This window comes from Apaloderma vittatum, unplaced genomic scaffold, assembly GCF_000703405.1.
Source record: "Apaloderma vittatum isolate BGI_N311 unplaced genomic scaffold, ASM70340v1 scaffold6199, whole genome shotgun sequence".
Lineage (NCBI taxonomy): Eukaryota > Metazoa > Chordata > Aves > Trogoniformes > Trogonidae > Apaloderma > Apaloderma vittatum.
This window is the reverse complement of record NW_009733422.1, coordinates 8698-32413: the sequence shown is the minus strand read 5'-3', so window position 1 is coordinate 32413 and position 23716 is coordinate 8698. Positions and strand designations below refer to the sequence as shown.

The 23716-nt window shown below is 38.5% G+C and overlaps 1 protein-coding gene across 1 annotated transcript; it reads right to left on the bottom strand.

The window, feature by feature from the left end:
- Positions 1-1194: 1194 nt before the first annotated feature.
- Positions 1195-23246, bottom strand: LOC104278789 (protein FAM184A-like; the record flags this gene model as incomplete). The annotated part of the gene is made up of 4 exons (XM_009875878.1): positions 22964-23246; positions 21859-21902; positions 2650-3504; positions 1195-1330 (listed from the first exon to the last, which is right to left on the bottom strand). Coding segments are annotated over exons 1-4 (1318 nt in total), but the record flags the coding sequence as incomplete, so codon positions are not given.
- Between the last annotated feature and the right edge of the window lie 470 nt (positions 23247-23716).

The following is a 23716-nucleotide window of genomic DNA, read 5'->3' as shown; positions in this document are numbered from 1 at the left end:
CCTACATTCTCTGACAGCAGTCCTATACTCCACCCAAGAGGCCAGCCCTTCCTTCCACAATTTATATACCCTTCCCTTCCACCTGAGTCTGCCCAGCAGATCCTTGGTTAACCATGCAGGTCTCCTGGATCTCTTTCTTGATTTCCTACCTAAGCTCTTCTAAGGCAGCAGATACATTCAGTCTACATGTAGGAACCGCTTAATTACTTCAAGGACAGAAATAAAGCCTTCAGGACAGAAATAAAGCACATTCACATATTCAGTTTGAAGGCTATGCCACATGTAGCCATCTGTAATAGTAAATACAGTATTATACACAGTATATAATATAAATAGTAAACTATTGCAGTATTAGCAAGTTAACATTGTGTAGTATTTTCTGGGCCTAAGGCTAACTGGCACAGTCTGGCAACATCCCAGCCTTCAAAACAAGGCAATCTTATCCACAATGACTTTTAGGAAGGGCCTTTGGGCTTGTGCTAACTTGTGTGGAAAATAATCAGGTATTTCTACGATTGGCCTAGTTGAACAAGGCCAAAGACAAGACAGGGGCTTATTTTTAGCCTACAGTCCTACCTAAAGTGTGGCTAACCAAGTACTTGGGCCTGTGCCCATACCTTACCTACCACTGAGCAGTTTACTAGAGACACAATGCCAATAAGTCAAAACTCATACGTATACAGGCAAATCTTATGCCATTTTCTATGCTTTTCCATATAAAAATGAGCACAGAAAAATAAAGAAAACAGCTATAAAGAAAATCCTAACAGCTTTAATAACTGATAAGCTCTAAGTCTTCTGACAGTAGATGTGAAGCAAAGCACCACAATCTCAGCAAAAAGACAACGCAATTGAGCAAGAATGGAGAAAGAGGAAGCATGTCTCAGAGACTATGTGGAGAACAGGCAGAGACATTGCAGAAGTATTCAGTACAAGTGCAGTTAGGGCAAGAAATTCCAAGGCCTGGAAGATATATACAGGCCACACAAAGTAGCACATTGGGACAAATACACAGAGACAAAAAAAGTCTCTTAACTACAAGGCATGCACGTCAAAACAGCTAAAAAACACAAAACTTGTCTGAGATAGCACTGAACAGTCTTTAGGCACTTTAAACCTGCACAAAGCTAACAAAAGAAGGAACAGTTAGAATAAATAAAGTTCATTTCCATGTTAAGTTACTGACATACATACTGGCTTTGAGAACAAGATCAGTGGCCTGCTGCTGTAAGCGCTCTCTAGCAGCTGCTAGCTCACTTTCCACTTCTTTGTGTTTGCTTAACAATGACATCTCCTCCTCCTTCACATCATCTAGCTGTTTCTGAAGAACCTAGAGGAACGACAAGTATAATACTTGTTACCATTATATACTATCATGTTTAAATTCAAACAAGCATTAGGTCAAAACATACAGAAAAGACCTTTCAGTAAATAAGTTTCAATTCATACACATGCTGAAATCTTGTAATATTACTGTGATATTCATTTTGTATTACATGTTCTTCCAAAAATATTGCTGAAGGACTAAAAGATACTGGATATATGACGTGAAAAGGATACATAAAAGAAATGCAACAATATTCATAAAGGTGTAAAAAAATAAGACCAGTAACATGGTCCACAGAGTTTGGGAGACAATTTGAGAACCCTGGTTTCTGGTATCTCAGAATTCTTCAGGATAAAGAATACATTATATGTTCACAGCAGTTTTCAGTGCCCTTAATGGCAACACAGAGTGTTTAGTAGCGACACAGTTTAAGCTGTCCCATACATAGTCCCATACAAGCTATTATGAAGAAAATTATCTCTATCTCAGACAAGTACACAATGAAAATGCACACAGTATTTCAGTTACTTGTGATACCATTGAAGCAGATATAAGAAAAAAAGTTAAAACAACCGTAAATCTTTTTTCTTCTTGCCCCACACAGATCTACTTTTCTAAACACCCACCATCTTTAGGTGAAATAGTGACCTCCAAAAGCAAGACTGCACTGAATAGAAGATATTAATTATACTTATAGCGTCAACTGTATGATATTTCTGTCAAACATTTCTGAAAGAAGCTTTACAGTCTAGATAAGGGGTTTCACAACTTTTCTAGCAAGAATTTTCGTTTGACAACGTAACATCTCAAATAGTACCAGTCACTAATATCCTTCTTCCCTCTCAATCTTCTCTTTTGTGGGGATGGAAAGACGAGTTTTTGAGTAGACCTGATGCAAAGACATTGCTTAGCTGCCTTTTTTTTTTTTTTTCCCTCTTTGGAGAGAGGGGAACAGGCTTTGGTTTGGGATTTTTGTCTGCTCTTTAAGTGGCAATGGATTTGAGTATTCTATCGAGTACACTACACTTTGAGCACGAGAACAACCAAGTTCTGTTCATGAACAGCTGAAAGAAAGGAAACCAAAACTTTCCTCTGAGTAGTGACTTCTAGATTCTACTGGAATATAAAGTAGTACTAATTCAGTCTGGGAAAATTAAACACAAAATAAATTAAAAAATATAAATTAAAAAAATTAGAAGAAGATGATAATCAAGTACAAGTGCCAGAAAATTAGGTTTACATGTTCCAATCACCTCAATCTATCAGCCTCATAGAAAGCCTAAATAAACTTAGTCTTGGGAAAAACATATTATCGGTCTCACCTGCACATTGTTTTCTGCTGTACCTAGAGCCACCTGAAGTTTTTGGCATTTTTCTCTTAGACTGGCAGCTTCATCCTGGACCATTTGCAATTCAGTTTTAAGCTTTCCCAGATTCTTCCGTAAAATACTTTCCTGGTTCTGAAATTCTTTTCTTAGCTCCACTTCTTTTTCTTTGCAAGCATGCAGACTTTCTGCTGTAAAGAGCTGAGACCTTTTCAAAGAATCAAGTTCATGTTCATAGAAGGACTGGGCCTTGCTGAGTTTCCCTTCATAGTCCTCAATGAGTTTTTTTCTTTCCAGCCTTAACTCTTCAACTTTATTGTTCAAGTCTTCCAGCTCCAGTCTGTGCAATTCCTCCAGCTTTTCTTGCCCCTTACTTAAAGTAGCATTCTGACTCTGTTGAGTCTTCAGAAGTTCTTGAATCTCAAGCCTGTGGGCAGCTCTCAAATCTTCCAGAGCCGTACGTTTGTCTTTCTCGTATTGCACTTGCAATTGTATGAAACTTCGTAGCCTTTCTTCAAATTTCTTTCTGATCTCTTCTACTTCTCTTGACATGGTCACTACACGTTGGACATGCTGAGCTTCTGCACAAAGCTGCATATCTTCAACTCTATCTTTGTAGGCTTCAAATTCTGTCAAGGCCTGATGTTTCATCTTTTTATGATCTTCCAGTGACTCTTCTAAAACTTGTATCTTTCTCTTGAGATCCATTTCTTCGGCAACTTTACTTTTATACTGCAATATCTTCTCTCTGGTCTCTGCAAGAATTTGCTGAATTTCTTCCTCATGAGCATCCTTAAGGGCTTGGATAGCAGCTTCATGTTCATCATTTTTAGTGTTCAAAGCATATATTACCTACAAACATGAAAAAACATTGTGTTACAGAAAAAGCATTTACCTGTTAAATAATTTTAAAAAAAACACATAGGTGCTCCAAAAGTCACTTTGACAATCTGGCAGGTTTTCATGATGCAAAGACAACATGAAATGTTCTTATAAATACAACTATATAAATGCTGTATTAATTATTACAATCTTAAACATTTTGTGCAATGGTCTTTTTAACCATGATGAAAGTTTTGCCTTTATATGCAAGTTGTTGCTGTAAATACTACTGGAAAAAAAGCAAATTCAACAAATCTGAAGAAGAAAACTATTTTAAAAAAATTAAAACCATAGCCTAAAATGAAATTAGAAAAAAAGTTCAAAGAGAAAACACACAGAGAGTGTATGTTACAACATGAAATAAAATTAGAACAAACTCCAAATCTCAAATTGCTCCTTTCCAGACGCTTAAATACTTTTTAAATACTTCAGTTTAGAAACACCTAAAATGCCAACATTGTTTACTCTGGTTTGTAGGCCTGACTGTTGCCCAGGTATGATTTAGTTTAGCTTATCTTGCAGGCATCCCATGTATGTAGATCTTTCAAGATCTGAGGTCCCTCACCAGTTAAGCCTGCCAACTTTCCAGCTAAAGTCAGCTGAACAGAAAAGTAGCTGTCAGGGCAGCCAACAGTTTGGGGAACCCAAGGTGCTGAGCAGCTCAAGGCAGCTGTGACACCAGCACAACTGCCTCACACTCAGTGAAAGTTTTCAAGAAACCAGATATACCCCACGGGATCAATTTCACCACAATGTGGTATGTTGCCATTTTGGTTTTTAACTAAGAAGCACTCCTACTACCATAGAGACACAGATAAGTATGTGAGCATGCATGTGTATATATCAGTGAATAAACTATTCATGGAATAAGTGGGTTTGATACAGTACTTTGTGCTCCAAGAACTCCAGCAAATCCCCACACTTCCCAGATGTGTGTTACAGGCAGCAGAACTACAAACCACATCTGAATAGGGAAAAACAGTCATCCCATTGGTGATTTTGTATATCTTGAAAATGAACAAGAAGAAGCAAAAATAGACAACAAGGAAGCAGCAGATAATTTAGGGGGAAAAAAAAAAAGCTGCCTCTTGAAGACTTTTTTTATTACTTTTTGTGAAGACAGAACCTGGACCAGTCCTCTATTAGCATTCAACCAGGCAAAAGAGGAAGATTGCCCTGACCTGCGCTCAGGACCAGAGAATACAAAGAAAGGCCCTTTTTAACAAAAGTCCAGACACTGTGCTCTAAATCTTATTGTCTGAAATAACAAACACCCACCATTACATTACCTGTACCAAATAAACAAAAAAAAAAAACCCCTAAAAGGGTAGAATTTAGATTTAAAAAAAAGTTCAGAAACACAAAGGAAAGAAAAAATTGAACAGCCTCACTCATCCTTATATAGCAAGGAAATAACTTTAAGAAAAAACAATCACAAAAAATGGTTTAACTTACATTAGACTTCCTCAATTTTTCTAACATATGTACACATTTAATGAAAGAAGGAAAAAACAGCTTTTCTGTGGTTTTGGTAACTGTTCTTTATATTGCTAATACCTCTGCAAGCAGCAGGTAGACTTTGGGCTTTCTTACTCCCTATTAAAACAAATAGTTTTTCCTAGTGCAAAGGAGCTTCATGGATCAGAGACTCAAAAAATTCCTCCAATACATTGCAAAAAATGCCAGCAAAACCACATGCAACCCCATTAGGAGAATCACAACCACCATTGCAACACCTTCATCCAAGATTTCAACGACCTTTTACATTCTTGTTGTCTTTGGTGATGCCAAAAAGTAACTTCTGATCACAAAGCTTTCACCTTCTTTCTGTCACCAACATACAGTCTCAGCTACTGGATCCCAAAAATTAGTTGCTGTGTTGTTTATATGGTGATCACTGCTCAACTCCTTTGTTCAAATCAGGAATACTTTGAAAACTGATGTTTTACTTTTTTACCTTTTTTTCTTTTAAAAAACCCATATATGTATCTTGCAAGTAGGAGTCTTAGTTTTGGTTAGATAGCATTGTTAAAAAGTTATTATAAAGAAGTACTATGCTTATGATCAGGTTATTTTAAGTAGTTGCAGAACACTAGGAAAGCCCTTGACTCCTGTCTGTGCAGCGAAGTGCCACGATGTTCTTCAGGCAGCGTTCCAATCTCAGGTTATGCAGCACTGTAATATGCAGCAAGTATAAATCATATAGTATTTTCAAAGGTGTTATGATTTTGCAATGGGACCCTCACCGAAAATGTCAAGTGAAAAATAAGCCTATATACAATACTAGATTCAGAACGTATCTTCAAATTCTTGTCATCCGCTTACTCCATACAAAAAGCACTGAACATCTACAAATTCAGTAAGCACCATTCATTCCCTAAATAAAGAATACGGCATTCACTAAATAAAGGATACGGGTGCCTTATGGAAAACACAAAAATAAAATGCATGCAACTGAATGTTGTATCCTATGTTCTTCAGGAGCCTGAATGCCAGCTCTGTCAAATTATTCTATTACAATTCTCAACATTTTTAAAGTAATGGAGTAGTTCTATCAGATTTTATCTTTGAGGATTTGATTCACTGTATTAGCATAAAAATACTGGGGAAAAAAAAAGTCTGTACTAACTGAAGCAAAAGCGACCTAACAGCATGTCAATGAAGTGCAAGCAGCAGCTGAAATGTATGGGAACAAATCAATACATTTACAGTTCTAACTAAAATATATAGTTCTTGCTCAAGTAAGTTTCTGTAAATTGGAAGGCAGCAAGGTTGCAAAAGTGGAGATGGGTGAGTTTTGTACTCTCTGTTTTTCCATCAGAAATAAGCCATTTCCTAAGCATGCTTGTAAATGCTTTAAAAATACTTAGAGCTTTTTGAAGTGCAACTGAATATTATTAAGAAGCATAAAATGCTCATTTGAGTAATTCAGTTTTTTTCCAGCTCTACTCTAAATGCATCATACATATTACAGTCCTTACCAGATAACAGGAAAAAAAGTAAAATTGTGCTTTACTATGTGTTCAGTTAGCATATCATTTAGGGGTACAAAAAGAACCATACTCTGTTGAAGAATACTGAGACTGCCAGCTAAAGACCTTAATATTCTTCATATGGTAACATAACCAATTATTATTAAGACCTTACTGAAACACTAATAAGCACATTGGTCTGAAGAACTACAACCGAGGAAGTCTCATGAGCAGTAATAACCTTTTTTATGTCAATAATTGAGTGCTGGAGTGTTCAGTTCTACTCTATGTGGTAAGGATGAGCAAGTCTGTTGCTGCATTAGCATTTGTATCTTGAACTACCTGGAATACAAACAACAATCAGTGTTCAACATCGGTTGTGGTTGAAAGACAAAAGTTTTACTATTTGGCAGAGAAATATTTTTTACTCCAAACCAGACATTACGGCTTGGAGAGCTGACCAACTCTTGCACAGTCAGCTGCACTTGATCATCTGCTCCTGTCAGCAAGTCAGTTACAATGGAATGCTCCTCTAATTAAACATGGGCAACTCAGCTAGTATTAAGCACCAAATATCTTTTCCTACACAGAAAGTATCTCCAAAAGTCTGTGGTCCATTCTCTTTATTTTTGCATGGAAACATGAAATGACACCTTCAGGAAAAAGAACAACAACATTGCCACACCCCTTATACAAACAACCTTACCCCTCTGGTAGACCCTCATTTTACACTCTCCATGTGGGTCCCTGGCCCAGAGCACTATATCCAGCCTAGTTCAGTCTTGTTTACAGTGCTGCCAGGGTGCTGCTGCTGGCAAGCACTGGTCCCCTCTGTATATGACAGTCTGAAACATTAGAACCCTCAGAGACATCCCAAGACTTTGCTCACCTATTTAATGAAGTATGCAGCCCCAGTACCAACAAAAAATTGCTCGTGTATAACCTGGTAATAAATTCGAACATGTGGAGCAATAAGCCGGATGTACCCTTGCTGTCTCTGGCTAGATAAGAACTGCTAGATGCTGAAAAAAGTAAGATATTCTGGGAAACAGTAACAAGGGTTTTCTAGAGACAAGTCACATCCTACAAATACAGTGGGATGCAAACAGTGAAGTTCAGTTTACAACACTGCCAAGACACACCAAAAAACTTCCAGGCATTCTTATCAATTAATTTCATGTAGAAATGTATCCTCTTCTAAAGTCCAAATGATCATACTTTTTGTTACGATACTGCATTAATTTTTCCCCTGTTGACTAAATAATGCAAAGTATGTTATGTATAAGCATTTAAAGTTTATGTATTATGATCAATAAAAGTTCAATTTAAGATAACATAAAAAAATAACAAATTTAAAACACAGAAAAAGATTGGTTACACTGGACAAATTTCTGCTCCTTAGTACATTATAAAAATAAACTAATACAGGAAAATATTTCAGTTATTTAAAACAGTCTTTCAGAAAAGCTGTCCGGAATCAGGGTACAGTCTTACAAATGCATTACTAGGTACAAAGCAGAGAGACAACTATAATACATTTCATCACTTCTCCTGCTTTCCCAGCCAACTTAACTCAAGATAAGTTTGTGTTGAAGATTTTTTCATATAATAATCTTTGAAGTTGCGTTTTTGAACAGGACTTCTTTTTCTTTAAAATGTAACCAAGAGACAACTCTGCTCAGAGCATTTTATGAGTGAAACTAAGATACTGCCAAACCTGAACTCCTTCTCTTTAAAAAGCCATACTATGCATAACAAAAAAATCCCACCATAAAATCTATGCATGCCCATTTCCTTTTTTTTTTTTTAAAAAAAATCAATGAAAAAAAATCTTCTTTATCTAGAAAGACTTTTTGATCCCTTATGGAAAACACACAGATGCCTTGTCAATCCAGTCCTTTGTGCTGCTGGCAACACAACAAGCCTAGAACTTTAGACCAGGATTGCTTAGACATCACAGATAAGGAAGACACTTGCTCTTTTGCTATATGCTTCACTGCAAATCTTCTTAAGTGCATTAGGGACACAGCCTGATGAGCAGGGAAGAGACAAATATGATCTGCAGCTGTAAAAATTGTGTCCCCCAACAGTATTATCTCCCAGAAAAGCTGATCTAACTACACCAGACTTCCTTTGAGATAAAAACCATGGAGAGCAAGAACTTGAAAATATTTGCCCAAAAATATACTTCCACAGGAAGTTTGCTATGAAAATACCCTTTAGCTGTTCAATAGTACTCATGCATTAGCTCAATATATACCTAAGTAAAATTAAGTACTTTATTCCTTTAGAAATTCTGAAAACAAATATTGAATTCTTTTTATTATAACCACAAGCTTTCCAAAGTAATCTCCAACGTCCTCATTTTACAATGCATTATTTAGAGAATGATGCCATGAAGTTCAGCATAATTTATTTCCAGGAATAGAACATTAACAGATTTCCACTTCTACTTAACATTCAATTTTCAAATGAAACGACAACGATTTTTCACTTTCACATTTTTTGCTTGACATTTACGCTTAATTTTCTATAAAAAAGAAGTCTTGATAAGTCAGAGAGTGTTTTTCACTAACATCTAAGCTGATAATTAAGCAGGGAAAAAATATTTATTTTGTACTCACAGGTTTCTTGATGTTCAATACCATACGTGTAAGACAAAAAGCCTCATGGGGCAAATACACTTCAAGACACTTTCCTCATACTCCTAAACACATGCTCTTCATGTACCTGTGATGTGATGTGCTGATAACACATTTATATTTTTTGAGCTGCCAAGCATAAATCAAAATTGCATTGACTTGATAATGATCAATATCACAACTACTTGACTTACAATCCTTCCTGTGTTTTCTCTATTTATGTATGCCCCACACTGAAATATCATCTCTTCTTAAGTATTTGCCTGAAAATCCCACTGGCTGAGAAGATCCACTTGTATTTACAGTTCAGCATATTTAGAAATGATTACAGTAACTGCACCTTAAAATTTACTGATCAGAAAAAGGCCTGCCATATTAAAATTAACCATGGAGTAGGAGATGTCCCCACCTGAAGAACAGACACAGAGTATGCCTTGTCACAGGGGCAGAAGGGCCAGTGTGCCCAATTTGGTCATTCACTCTGTCCTTTTTCCTTTCCCCTAGAGTTGTACCACACAACAAATAAGAACCTTTCGAGGAGCTAATCAGAAGCTTTATGTTACACTAGCCTATCTGGAAATATGCGCTTCATCTGAATTCAGGAAAAGGAATAACCATTAACAAGCCAACCAGGTAACAGAAATCAAAAGCATGCCAGCAGATAAATCTAAAGCTGCAGAGCACTCTGTAATCAAAGATTCTGCAAAAGAACACATTCCCTGTACCACATTTTACAAACTAACACAACAAGCCCCAACAGGAAGTCGGGGTTCACAAGTTCAGAAGCCGTACATTCTGCAGCTGGCAGTCAAGAGTGGTTTAAACCTCTGGCCCAGGACACAACAACATGGTACCTTCCAAATAATTTTAGCAATCACTAGTGAACTGAGAAACAGTTTACCCATTATGACAGGCAGAGCAGGCAATCATGCTATGTTGCTCCTTCTGCTCTAGCAGCCAAGTGTCTCCAAGATCGGGTCTCAATGAAATAGTACCTTAGGGGGGCAAAAGGGGATTTGACAGAGACACTAGTGCACATGTGAGGCTGACAGAAAAAAATACTTTGGGGAAAATCTGTTCTGTTCAGCAGAACAAGATCTTTGACTGGATGTGTGAGGTCCACAGCAGAACAGATGGCACCCTGCTACGGGTAGTAGAAATTTCTTTTTTTTTTTTTCTTATATGAGTATCCTATGCTGTGCTGCAGAAAATGGACAAGCAGGCTATTTTCCTCACCCTAGCAAATTACAATGGAGCAAAGGAAATTGTACCAATGATGAGTGGAGGTATGCCAGATAAGATAACTATACTTAGGTTTCAAGACAGAAAGAAGAGAGGAAATAAGGGCAGATATCATTTACAAATATTAATGAAAATATAGTTAAAAAACAGGAGCCCTTAGATCTAGCTTTTCCCTTCCAGAAAACAAGAGAGTGATTATGGAAGGTACGTGATGTTTGATGGAAGAGAAAAAGAGGAAAAACTATTTGCCAATATGTTATTTAGAGTGTCAGTTTGGGGAAGAGTTGGAAGTTGTTATTTCTGCTAAGCAGAAGACAGAAGAGTAGAAAAAAGGATAATAAAATACAACATGCATTAGATATAACATGCAGGAGCTATATCCTGAAAACTATTCTAATTTGGTTTTCAAGACTTTCATAATAAAGCTACTTAGAAAACAAACAACTGAAACACGTTGATGAAATACAAGTTTCTTTTGTAAAGGTTTTTAAAACATGCATGGCCTGGCTAAGGCACAACAGACAGATACAATGCTGCACCACCCAAATACAATGCAACCTTCAGAACACCAGAACTGAAGTTGATGTAAAAACTCAGGTGCAAAGCAAGCAGACGTGATGTCACACAATCAAGAAAGACAGTTTGAATAGGCAGAGCTATTTGAAGATAATTGCATCGGACTATGAGACATGTATTGGATACTCAGTTGAACAACATTAACCACTGACTAGAAATAACGTCCAAGATGCCGGTAAAAGAATGCTGCAGATGGAAGGCCTTATGGCCAGATTCAATTTAATTAATTTTCAGGAGTAAAACACCCCAGAATTATCTGCACAGTCTTGACCCAAAACAGTTCTTACGGTAGGAAAGGGTAGACTTGAAGATCTTGACAAAAGGACAGGAAGCAGTTGGATACAGGTAAAGCGCCTCTTCACTGTAAAGCAAATTATATAGGGCTATTTCCCCAGTTACAGGGGAGACATCACCACTGCTGCTTTGTATGACCTCACACGTAATCCCTGACTTGGCTACTACACGACATCTATTTTGGAGAGAAATGCTCAGCTGTTCTACACTTGCATTGCTGGCTCTAATGGAGTTACATAAGTTTACAGTGTTCAGCAATCCAATTCCATACATTCGTATTACACCGTTCTCAACTACAGCTATTTCTAAGCACTATAATGCCTGTGTGATTAAGAGACATTTAGTTTTGTTAACTGCACCAAAGAGTAAAACTAACTTGCAGAATACGTCAGAATAGAGTTTAATGTAAGTTCATTATAACATCGAAAATATTTTCACGATGACAGAGTTCAACACAGGTAGTCCTAAACCACTTACTTGCCTGATTAATGAGAGCTCTGCTAGGCAAGTGTTACCAGAACACAGCAGCTCTTTACAAAGCTCCTCAGACTACTTCCACACTATGGCTTAAAAATTATTTGATTCATCCTATATCAGCATTCTTTCAGAACTGCATTACAGAAAAAAATACACATGCAGTATTTCTATCTGCTATAATTACTTGTTAGCCATACTAAGTTACTACTTTCTTTTTTTCAATTTCTGACTTTCTTGTTTCAACTTCTGTATTTTTTATCATCAAATTGTGTCTTAATGGTCAAGGCACAGTTAATGAAGCTGGAATATTTATTTCCAAGACTATCTCATTCAGAAATTCCCCTTCCTCTCCGCATTTGTACATTTTTAAAAAGAAAACACACTTTCTAGGTCACCACTACATATTTTTTTCCTTTTTTTAATAAAAAGCAATTCAGTTTTCATTTCCTGCAAAAATATTTCACAGTAAATCCATCCCATTTAGAGATTCTTATTTTAGGGAAAAAAAAAAATCATATAAAAGAAGTAAGACTAGTCAGCTGATTAAATTTATTGTCTGAAAGCAAAGCTTGAGTTCCTCTATGTTGTTCTAAAATCAATCCTTTAATTGAAAAATGCCTAACAGTCACTATCATTTATGTCAATATAATTGCTATTTTAAATCTCATACGTTTTGGCTAGACTTAGCTAAATTTGTCCTGAAATAATCAACATCTGTACTTTCACAATAAGAAGGAAATATTTAAGTCATGTAGTTATTTGTAACAGATAGAAAAGTAAGTCATAAGACTCACAGTAATTAAAGTCTAAAAACTTCCTGTCGTATTTCCTTCAAAATCTATTTCCCTGCTTTGTCACTCAACCTGATTTTCATTATAACTCAAAAAAAAAAAAAATTTATTCTTAGTCTTGAATTATTCACCTTCAAACTTAACACCTATTAAATTTTACTATCTGAAATGTCATGTTTTAAACATTTATTTTTCACTAGATGTTTATGAGGAAAAGCTGTCTGGTCATTGACTGGTTTTGGATTTCTCCATACATGACCTAGCTAGAAACACATAGTTTTTTAATAACTAAGGGTATGTGAGACAAGTTGCCTTTAAGAAAAAAACCCACACTTTTGTGGAGTATTTCCTAATATTTGGAACTGAAGCTAGAATTATTTTTTTTAACTACTTACAAAGGTATTTGTTTTTTTTCCTTTTTTTGGGAAAGGTTGGGAAGAATGCATAGGTGGTAGAACAACAACTGTGGAAATACCAAGTAAAAGGAAGCATCTCTTGTACTAAAGCTACTCTAGAGGATATCCAAAGCAGTATTTTTGAGTTCCATCACCTGAAAACATCACAAGTATTTTTGGCTAAATTGTAAATGAAGTTGACACTAGAGAAAGATGATTTCTTTTCCTCTTAGTTTGGTTATAAACCTGAAAGCAAGGCATAGTCACAGCATTAGTATCACTTATACACACTATTCATTTTTACTGCTAAGTCCACCAATGCTGAGCTGATGAAAACGTTAGCAAAAGGTTTCTTGTATTCCGCTTCCGCAAAGAATTGACAGTACCGTATGACAAACCAGAAGAAAGGTCTTCGCATCTTCTCTTCTCCACCAAAGCAAAGATCATTTTCACAATCTCTCCGCCTGCTGGTCTTTTCCTCTCAATGCTTGATCCATTTTGATTCTTTTTTCCTCAAGAACTTCTGCAGATTGTACACAATTCCTGTATCTAGTGGTTCCTCACAGCAGAAGAGACCAGTCACACAAGAATATACTACGCAGCCTCGATGGAGCAAAGTAGAATTCCTCACCAGTGGTTTGAATGGCACAGTGGAAGACATTTCTTGCTTATAATTCTCTCTCTACTTCCCAGGCTTGTTTAAGAGAGGGAAAGGCATGGAGCCTTCCAAACAAGTGTGCAGCTATGCAGGAAAGTAATATTAGTGAGAAGCATACACCACAAGACTCCCAACTTGGTATTTTTATCCACAATATTTTTTACTTTATGCAAGGCCTTAACTACATCTCTGGAGGTTTAATGGTAAATGCTAACATTCCACAATGAAAAAGGAAAATCCAACCAAAAACTTGTCTACTTGTGAAATTTTTAATAATTATAAAATAATTTCAGGCACCTCCCCAGAAATATCATACTACCTTGAAGTAATTTCTCTTCTCTTTCTGTAGAAAAAGTGATCCAGATTTTAATAAAAAAAAAAATAATCATCTTCTAACTAAGGACTGATCACTATGCTTCCACTTTTTTTTTCCTCAGGTTATAAGAGCAAAACCATAAAGTAAGCCAAGAAGATAGCACAGTCACTTCTGTTCAAATCACGCCACTTGACAGTCCAAGTTTATTCTCAAAGCTCAGCCCCAGATGAATCTAGGACAAGTTTGGTATGGCCCACTGGGATACTATCCAGTAACCCACAGGTATCTATCACACAACGAAAAATGTTTATAATTGCTAGCTATCTCTCAGTATTCACCCAATACTTGCTATTATTTTTGTCATTTCACACCAACAATGTAAAGGTTTGACACATTAATTATTACAGAAACAACATGGATACACAATCACAGAAGGGCTGAGGTGGGAAAGCCCATCTGGAGGTTCTCTCAACCAACTTTCCTGCTCAAAGCAGGGTCAGCTGGAACATACTATGCTGGGCCTTCCTCAAGTGGGTTTTGAATATTTTCAAGTAAGGAGACTCCTCAACCTCTCTGGGAAGCCTGTTTCAGTATATGACGACCTTCACAGCAAAAGAAGCATTTTCTTATGTTTCAATGGTATTTCATATGTTTTTGTTTGCGCGTATCGTCTTATCATTTCATGAGGCATCACTAAGAATATGCCCGCTCAGTCTTTACTCCCTACCATCTGGTATACACATATTCGTAAGATCCCCCTGAGCCTTCCCTTCTCCAGGCTAAACAGTCCCAGCTCTCTGCCTCTCCTACTATGACAGATGGTCCAGTCCTTTAATCATCTTAGTGGTCTTTTGCTGGACTTGCTCCAGAGAGTCCATGTCTCTCTTATTCTGGGGAGCTCAGAACTGGACCCAGCACTCCAGGTATGTCTCACCAGTGCCAAGCAGAGGGGCACAGTCACCTCCCTTGAGCTGCTGGCAATGCTCTTTCTAATGCAGCCTAGTCTGCCATTGGTCTTCTTTGCCACAAAGGCACTTTGTTGGCTCTTGTTCAACTTGTTGTCTGTCGAGACCCCAGGGCCTTTTCCACAAAGCTGCTTTCCAGCCAGTTGATCCTAACCACATACTTATCATGTTTCCTCAGATGCAGAACTTTGCAGGAGGTTCATATTGGTGCATTTCTCCAGCTTGTCTAGCTCTGAACAGCAGCACATCTGTTTTATAAGTCAGTTGCACCAGTTTTGTATTTTCTACAAACTTGCTGAGTGTGTATTTTGTCTCGTCATTCAGGACAGAAACAAAGATGTTAAATAGTTTTGTCCTCAGTATCAGCCTCTTGGGTATACTGTTAGTGACTGGCCTCCAACTGGAATTCATGCTGCTTAAAGAACACTTTAAGCCCAGCAGTTCAGCCAGTTTTCAGTTCACCCTAACATCTACTTGTCTAGCACACACCTGCAAAAAACACACAGGCACACAAATAGCAGTGAAGATGTCACTAATTTTAAATTTCCTTAAAACCAGCCCCACAAAGAAAAGACCAAATATATGTTTTTCCTAGTCCTTATTTCTCAAGAAACTTAAAAAGTCTGCACAGTTGCTTCCACCACAAGTTTTCTGAACCACTCAGTAAATTGCAAAAAACTCCACAATTGTGTATATACTTAAGTAGGAAAACTGTAGTATGTCCCTTAGAGACCTATAAGAAAACTGACGTCCGCTGTTGCAGTTTAAGCCCAGATAGCAAAAAAGCATCACGCAGTCGTTCACTCCCTCATCTCCACAATGGGATGGGGAGGAGAAAATAAAACAAAAAGTTCATGGATTGAGACAAAGCCAGGGAGGAATCACTCACCAATTATGGTCACAAGCAAAAGAGACTCAACTTGGTAGGAGAAATCAGAGTAGGATAATGACAAAAAAGCCCAAATCTTAAAAATCTCTCCCCATCCCTCCCTTTCTACCTGAGCTAAACTTTGTTGCCAATTTCCTCTACCTCCTCCCCACTAGCAGCACAAAAGGACAGGGAGTGGGGGTTGTGGTCAGTTCATCATATATTGTCTCTGGTGCTCCGTGCTCCTTCCTCCTTGGGTGGAGGATTCCTCACACTCTTCCCGTGCTCCAGTGTGGGGTCCCTCCCATAGGAGACAGTCTCCAAGAACTTCTCCAACATGAGTCCTTCCCACAGACTGCAGTTCTTCACAAACCACTCCAGCCTGGGTCCCTCCACAGGGTACAGTCCTTCAGGAACACACTGCTCCAGCATAAGTCCCCCACAGGGTCACAAGTCCTGCCAGCAAACCTGCTGCAGCATGGGCTCCTTCTCCACAGGTCTTGCCAGAAGCCTGCTCCAGCATGGATTTCCCACAAGCTCACAGCCTCCTTCGGGCATACACCTGGTCCAGCACATAGTCCTCCACAGGCTGCATGTGAGTATTTGCTCCACTGTTAACCTCCACGGACTGCAAGGGGACAACCTGCCTCAGCAGGATCTGCATGGGAATCTCTGCTCCAGTGCCTGAAGCAGCTCCTCCTCCTCCTTCTTCACTAATCTTGGTGTCTGCAGAGCTGTTTCTCACATATTCTCACTCCTCTCTATGCTGCAGGTTTTCCAGCAGTTTATTCTTCTTCCCCTTCTTAAATACATTTATCACAGTGGTGCTACCAGTGTCACTGGGGGGCTCTCTCACAGATGCTACCACTGTCACTGATGGGCTCAGCCTTGGCCAGTGATGGGTCTGTCTTGAAGCCAGCTGGCATTGGCTCTGTGAAACACAGGAGAAGGTTCTAGCAGCTTCGCACAGAAGCCATCCCCCCCACCAAAACTCCACCATACATCTGGTAAAAGCACTGTCATGAGTTTGAGTCTGGTGGGGGTTTTTTGTAAAAGCGAGGGTAGACTCATGTGAAACTTCAAGAGCCTCCCTCCTCCCCAGGTAGGAGTCAGACCTGCCTCTGGTCAGGGTCAGGCCAAACAGTGCCTCTGCCATCAAGGTGTTTAAGAGGTGATATAATTGTTCTCTTCTTCTCTTTTGGTTTTGTCTTGTTTTGAGCTGTCCTGTCTTTAATATGGGGGAGTATTTCTGTTAGAGGAGGGGGAGGTGAGAGGAGAACAAGGAATGTTGCCCGAGAAGAAAAAGGGGGAGAAGAGGCACAGAGGTGAAGGAGAGGGAGAAGGCTACAGAAGCAGGATCTTTCCCTGAAGCCCCATGCGGTTGAGATGGCAGGCAGGTGATTGCCTGCCAGCTGAGGGAATCCACAACAACGTCAAAACAGTCCAGAGTGTGGCAGTATATGCAGAGGCCCACGCGAGATGGAAGAGAGACTGAGCATCAGTGGGGGACAAGCCTGAAGTGACCCGTGGCCCAAAGGGACTCACGAGGAGGAAGAGGATTGCCTCCTGTGAGGTGGACACCACGCAGCATTAAGGAGAGACTGTGAGAAGCCCTCTTTCTCAAGGAAGAGCTGCCATGGACAACGAGTAATAGCCAGATGGACTGCAACCCTCACTCCTGTCACTCCCTTGCACTGATAAGGGGGGAGGGACAAGGTAGCCAGGAAGATGGGGGAGGAAGTTTATATAAGATCAGGTCATATTTACTGACGTACTCCTCTCACTACCCTACTACATAACTGGTGGTGGCGAATTTAATCTATGATTTTCTCTCCACATCTCTCTGGTTCTTTATTCATCTCCTTAAATGGTAGGTTATTACCCTCTCTATCCTTAATCTCAAGCCCTTGAGCTTTTTTAGTTGAATTGTTCCCCTCCACATCACTGTGGAAATGGGGGTAGGAGGAGGAGTGAGTTGGAGGCTGCATGGTTTTTTGTCCCAGTCGGCCTGAACCATGACAAGCACACAATTATATTGCTTTGTTCTAAATCATCACTTTTTCATTCATACCATAAATACAGTAAGTGGAATCTGGTGGCTTCTGAACCTGAGCAGTCCGTTAACAGTCCAATACCTGTATTTTCTTGTTCAAGTTATATGGTTGGAGATATAATCTTCTGGAGAGCTACAGTAGTGAATGTTCTTAAAAAGCTATCTCATGCAATTGCAATAAAGACTTCTACTACTGCTTCTGTTTGGCAGCTAGAATACAAAAAGCTTAAGAACACTTACTTGTAATGATTTGCTAGATTTGCCTCTTTTACAACACCTACTGTTCAGAATTTTTCATCTCCAACAAAAATTTCCCATTCTCAATGAGTCAGTTAAATGAGGATCTTCATCAAGACCTCGGGTTCTGGCTGTGACAAGCTATCCTAAAAGGAAAATCTGCGATTGCTTATATAATAGAGAAAGACTACCTCAAGGAAAATCAAGTTTTCTTTCTTCATCATACATCAATTATATTTTTCATTAAATAGAGCAGTTAATAAAATGGTGACAATCTGAAAACAAGGAATGCATATAAATCAAATAAGTAGACTAGCATAAAAAAAAATTACTAAGCATTTGCGCGCAACTTCACATGAAATAATTAGCTCAAGGCCTCCAGCCTCAAGTTCAGTACAGGTCTGTATCATGCACATGTCAGTTTGTATATTCTCTCAAACAAACGTGCCTAGTTCTGACCACTACTGTAAAAACTTCAATTTTTATATGAAAAGGGAAACAAAAAGTGAGCCAAATTGGTGTCATATTGCAAAATACATGATTAGCTAAGAGAAAAATTTAAGAATTACCTACACAGGCTATATACAAAGAACACACTCATAAATTACCAAGACACTCTTACTACATTTTAAGACTATTCTATGTAGAATATAGCTTTCAATACATCACCTTTAATTCCAAAGCATTAAAAATGATGTCTTAATTTGTTAAGAGACAGTATAGAACAATTTGCTTGGCAAACTAAAATATTTAGCAGTAGACAATAAATTTGCTGAAGTTTTGAAATACTTTTTCAAAGCTGAATATCAAATTTAGCTAGCAAATAGTCTTTATGCTTTTTGGTTTGGTTTTTTTTTGGGGGGGTTGTCTGTTTTTTTTTTAATAGCACTCTTAGAAAGCAATCATAGAATCACAGAACAGCTTCAGTTGGAAGAGACCTTCAAGATCGAGTCCAATCCTTGTCCTAGGCCTATCAACACCACTAAACCATGTCCCTCAGCACAACATCTACCCGTTTCTTAAACACCTCCAGGGATGGTGACAAGTGTCTCCAGAACTTAATGCACTCTTCCTATCACAGAGTCAGGAATGGTTCTGATAAAGAGGACAGATTTTGGTACCTAACATTCTGTTCTGCTTTTAGCAGATCCTTTTCCTAATTCTTATCTATACTTTAAGAAAGCTTCCATGGTTTTCTGTCTATAGTTTGAGGGAGAGAAAGACTGTGTACAACAGAGCTTCCAAAACAACATCTATTTCATGGAAGTGTAAGGTTATTTACAACAAAAAGAACACTAAAAATAAACAAGGTCAATGCATACCAGCAGAACTACATACATTTCAGAAATGTCTCTTTCTATAGATAAAAAGTCAAACAAATGCTTGCACTTAGAATTTCATAGGGGTTCATTAAGTTCTTAACATACCTCCTATATTTTGGGCAGTATTCAATCACAGAAACAGGACATAAAATGCACTAGAATTCAGTGCAGTTTCCAGTGACTTCACTGAAGCATCATTAAAATGGAACATTAGCAATACCAGTGTATCATAATAATGAAGGAACATTCTCCCCAACCCAAACATAAACATTCCAAAAAGAACGAAAAAAACAGTAATGTACTGACGACAGAAGCAGTAAGCACGCAAAAATCTCCTTGCAGTTAGCAGGAATTAAGACTTTCTACTACATTCAAACAAATAAACAAACAAGAACCAACACCAGCTAAAGAAACCTGATCATTGTGAGTTTTTCAAGCCATGTAAAAAAAAAAAGAAAACTGAAGTTTCCATGCTTTGTTAACATCTGGATGGAAAGTAATACAAGCTGCCTTGCAAGGCTTTTAAGCTACATTACACAGAAGATACACAGCTAGTTACTACACTACAGAAAACAAGATATCAAATGAGCTGTCAATGTTGAAGCCCTCTAAACCATACCTTCCATACCCTATACACATCGAGAAGTCAAATCTGCATTTTAGCTTCAGCTTCCACATGTCCCAGGTGCCTGAGAACAGACAAAAGTTACCTAAATATAGGCTCTGCAATTTACTACATGATTTTTGTTTGAAAGCAATACAGTTCTCTTTAGAAAATAAGCATAAGGAGGGTACAAACTGAGGTGAAGGTGTAGCCAACAAAAAATTTATCTGTTTCAACATCTGATACAGACTGGGACTCTCAGAGAGCAGATGACCTACCATTTATAGAGATAAACACAAGCATATAAGAAAAGACCAGCTACACATTATGATCCCTGAGTTTTCAAGCAATAAATCAGTGACTTAAATTAGAAAAATCAAATTAATCAAATAACTTCAAGTGGGCTTATTTTCATAGGAAAGAACACAGAAGAGTTGACCAAAAATGACGCATGATTTAAAATTCCACTGTGGTAAAAGACACTTGAAAAAATAGTCTTTCACAGCCCTCTAATGAACAGGAATAGCTTAGATGTTCATTCCCATAAACCCTGAATCAACTACTTTCTCCTGTCACAGACTACAGTTTAGCATACACTTGCAAATGCAGCTCAATGTCCTTGTGCTGGGAGAAGTGTGGCAGTACCAATACCCAATCAAAACCCCTTTTCAGTTTTCGGATGTTAACCTTTATCAGCCAGGTTAGGTCAGAAAAAACCATTACAGATATGTACAACAGTTAGCTTTAGGCAATTTCCAAAGACAGTTAAATCTTGAGAACCGTACTGAAGAAAACAAAAACAAACAAAACAAAACAAGAAAGGAGTTTTAAAAAATCCAAAAGACTTAGTGACAGATGTACAAATGGCCCAATTTGCCTCCTGGTGAGACAGAACCCCATTTACCCTCTAATCATCTATCCAGAACATAGTTGCCACATTTGTTGCATGATTACACCTTAGACTGCTGCAAGAAAAACAGGATAGGCCAAAGGGCTACTCCAAGTTGTGTTTTCACCTTTGTGCTACATTTCTTCATAGGTTCATTTCTTGATTATTTTCATATTTGATTTGAGCCATTCAAGTATAGAGGCCTCTAGAGGAATTTAAGGTAGTATGTCTATATTGCATCTTTTTAGGGGCATTCAGACTCTGAGAAACAATGCACTGGAAAGTTCTCAGAGCTGAGCAAGTGACTGCATTGAGGAGATACCAGTAGTTTGCCCTCGGCAAAACAAACAAACAACATAGCAAAGATCTTCACTCTACAAGAACTGTTTCATATATAAACAAATACACTTTTTCTCAGTAGAGTGATATTAAGCTCAAAGCTTCCTAAAACAGAACGTAGCAATACTGATGGGGAGAGTAGCATCCCGTGAGCTGTGAAGGAGAATTGATAGGAGAAGAAGCATCCCACGAGAAACAACCTCTCAGGGTCGTTCGGTGGCAATTAGTCAGAGGCCTATGGTACACAAGATAGGGTGAGTTGTTTAGCACAAGTTGTAAAAGAACATAAAACAAAGATAATTGACAAGAACACTAGTGATAAGGGGTATCTGACAAGGACCATCCGGTGACGAGGCCCCTTGTGAAATCTGGGGACAAGATGCCCTACGAGAAGTGCTGAGAACAGTTTTGGGACTAAGGTGAAAAGTTCATTAGGAGGAAGACCTACAGCCTTCATCCCTGAAGACCCTGCCCATGACCACCAGGAGACACTGCGCAAGCATCAAGAGGAGGAGCAGCCAACCACCGGAACTGAGTGCCTTTTTCAGGGTAGCTCATGAGTATGTATAGGCGTCTAATGAATATGTAACTTTCACTGAATATAACCAAGGTAACTGCATCGTTCAGGTGTGCATGTCTTTGGAGATCCTCCATGCACCAGCGCGCTTATTAGAACACACCTACTTTATAACTTCTCGAGTTATAGAGTCTTTTCCGCATGTCAATACCTATAGTGGAGAATCAGGGAGAAACAAGGTAAAAGGTAACCAATCACCTTACAGGTCCCTATCACTGCTTCTGATTAATCAACAAAATGAATGTTTTTAAGCAGTATATAATTTCAAGATGCAAGTTCCTCTTCTTTTGAGAACTCCAAGGACTTTCAAATCCAAGATATTTTGGGCAACATCCAGAAAGAGAATTCATTTCTTTAATGAATTTTATGACAGGGCAACTGCATTTCCAGCTTTTAAAATTCATAGACTCATAGAATAGCCTAAGTTGGAAGGGACCTTAGAGATCATCTCGTCCAACCTCCCTATCATGGGCAGGGACACATCTCAACTAGATCAGGCTACTCAAGGCTCTGTCAAACTTGGCCTCAAACACCTCCAGGGAGGGGGCGGCCACAACGTCTCTGGGCAATTTATTCCAAAGTCTTGCCACCCTTGTACTGAAGAATTTCTTCCTAAGATCTAATCTAAATCTGTTCTCCTTCAACTTAAACCCATTTCCCCTTGTCCTATCAATGGATACTCTTGTAAAAAGACCCTCCTCAGCCTTCATGTAGGTTCCCTTCAGGTACTGGAAGGCAGCTATTAGGTCTCCCCAAAGTCTTCTCCTTAAAATGTAAGAACTCAATTACTTCAGAACAGAAATAAAACAAGTATACACCCTGAAGGAAATCATCAAATTTTGTGTTGTATATTCCCTAAGTCAGCTTTAGGACATCAAACTTGAGCCCCTGTTTTAGAGTCTTGAAAATATGAAAAAATGGTGCTCATTTAAATACTCTCAAGCATTTCTTAATTTCGTCACTGACAGAACGCCTTTAAAAATACTAATGGTCATTTTAGGTGTTCACCTCTTTGTCTTTTTGTCAGGCTTTTGGGAAGCATGGCACACATTTTTTTTTTCCTACACTTACCTTCATAGCGTTCAGCATCATGAATGCTACAGCTCACCACACTGACAGGGTTGGGCAATTGTAGTTATGTAAGTTGGGCCTCTAAAGAGATCTTGCTGGCAGGGAAATGTACTGGTTTGCATAACAGGAAGCAAAACTTACTTGCTTTTGACATCAGTGCTAGTGAAGGAAAAAGAAAGGTGGCGGCGGCCCCACGTTCAGCACCACGGAGAGCGGCAGGTGCCCGCACACCGTTGCGCTCGACGTTCAGGACCCAGGAGAGCAGCACGCCGTGGCCTCCACGGTAACAGGGCGACAGAAAAATACAACTCCCTTCCAAGGCAATCGACAGACAAAGCGTCGGAGAAGGGCTCCGCTTCACAAGTCTTCCAAGACAAGCAGGCACAGTCTGAGACTTCAGTAAAATATGAGTACCGTTCTTCATTAAAATCAGTTACTGAAGAGAAACTTGAGGCTATTTTCAACTCTTTGACAAACTACTGTTGTTTTTATGCTTCCCAGATGAGATAATTTTCTTTATTTCTGTACACATACAAATTCGTCCCTTCTCTGTAAGAACCTATAAGAACCCCTTTTCTATGCATGATAGCAGAAGAGGGTCAAGAATTAGTAGCAAATCTGGAGTCAAATAGCGCATGTCGCTCAAGACTTCAGTAGTAAAGATTTTCTCTAAGGGATCACATTTACCAGCATTTCATAGACACATATAGAATCATATATACATTTTATAGTGAGAGGACATGTTACTTCTGTCTTCAGCTTTGCCAAACTAACTGTTTTCTGAAAGCAGGAAATTTAGTTTCCATCAGGAACAGAAAGCATATGCCCCTAAGAAAAAAAAAAAATTAAACTGCCATTAGTGAAAAAAGTCTATTACACTAATGCTATGTCAAA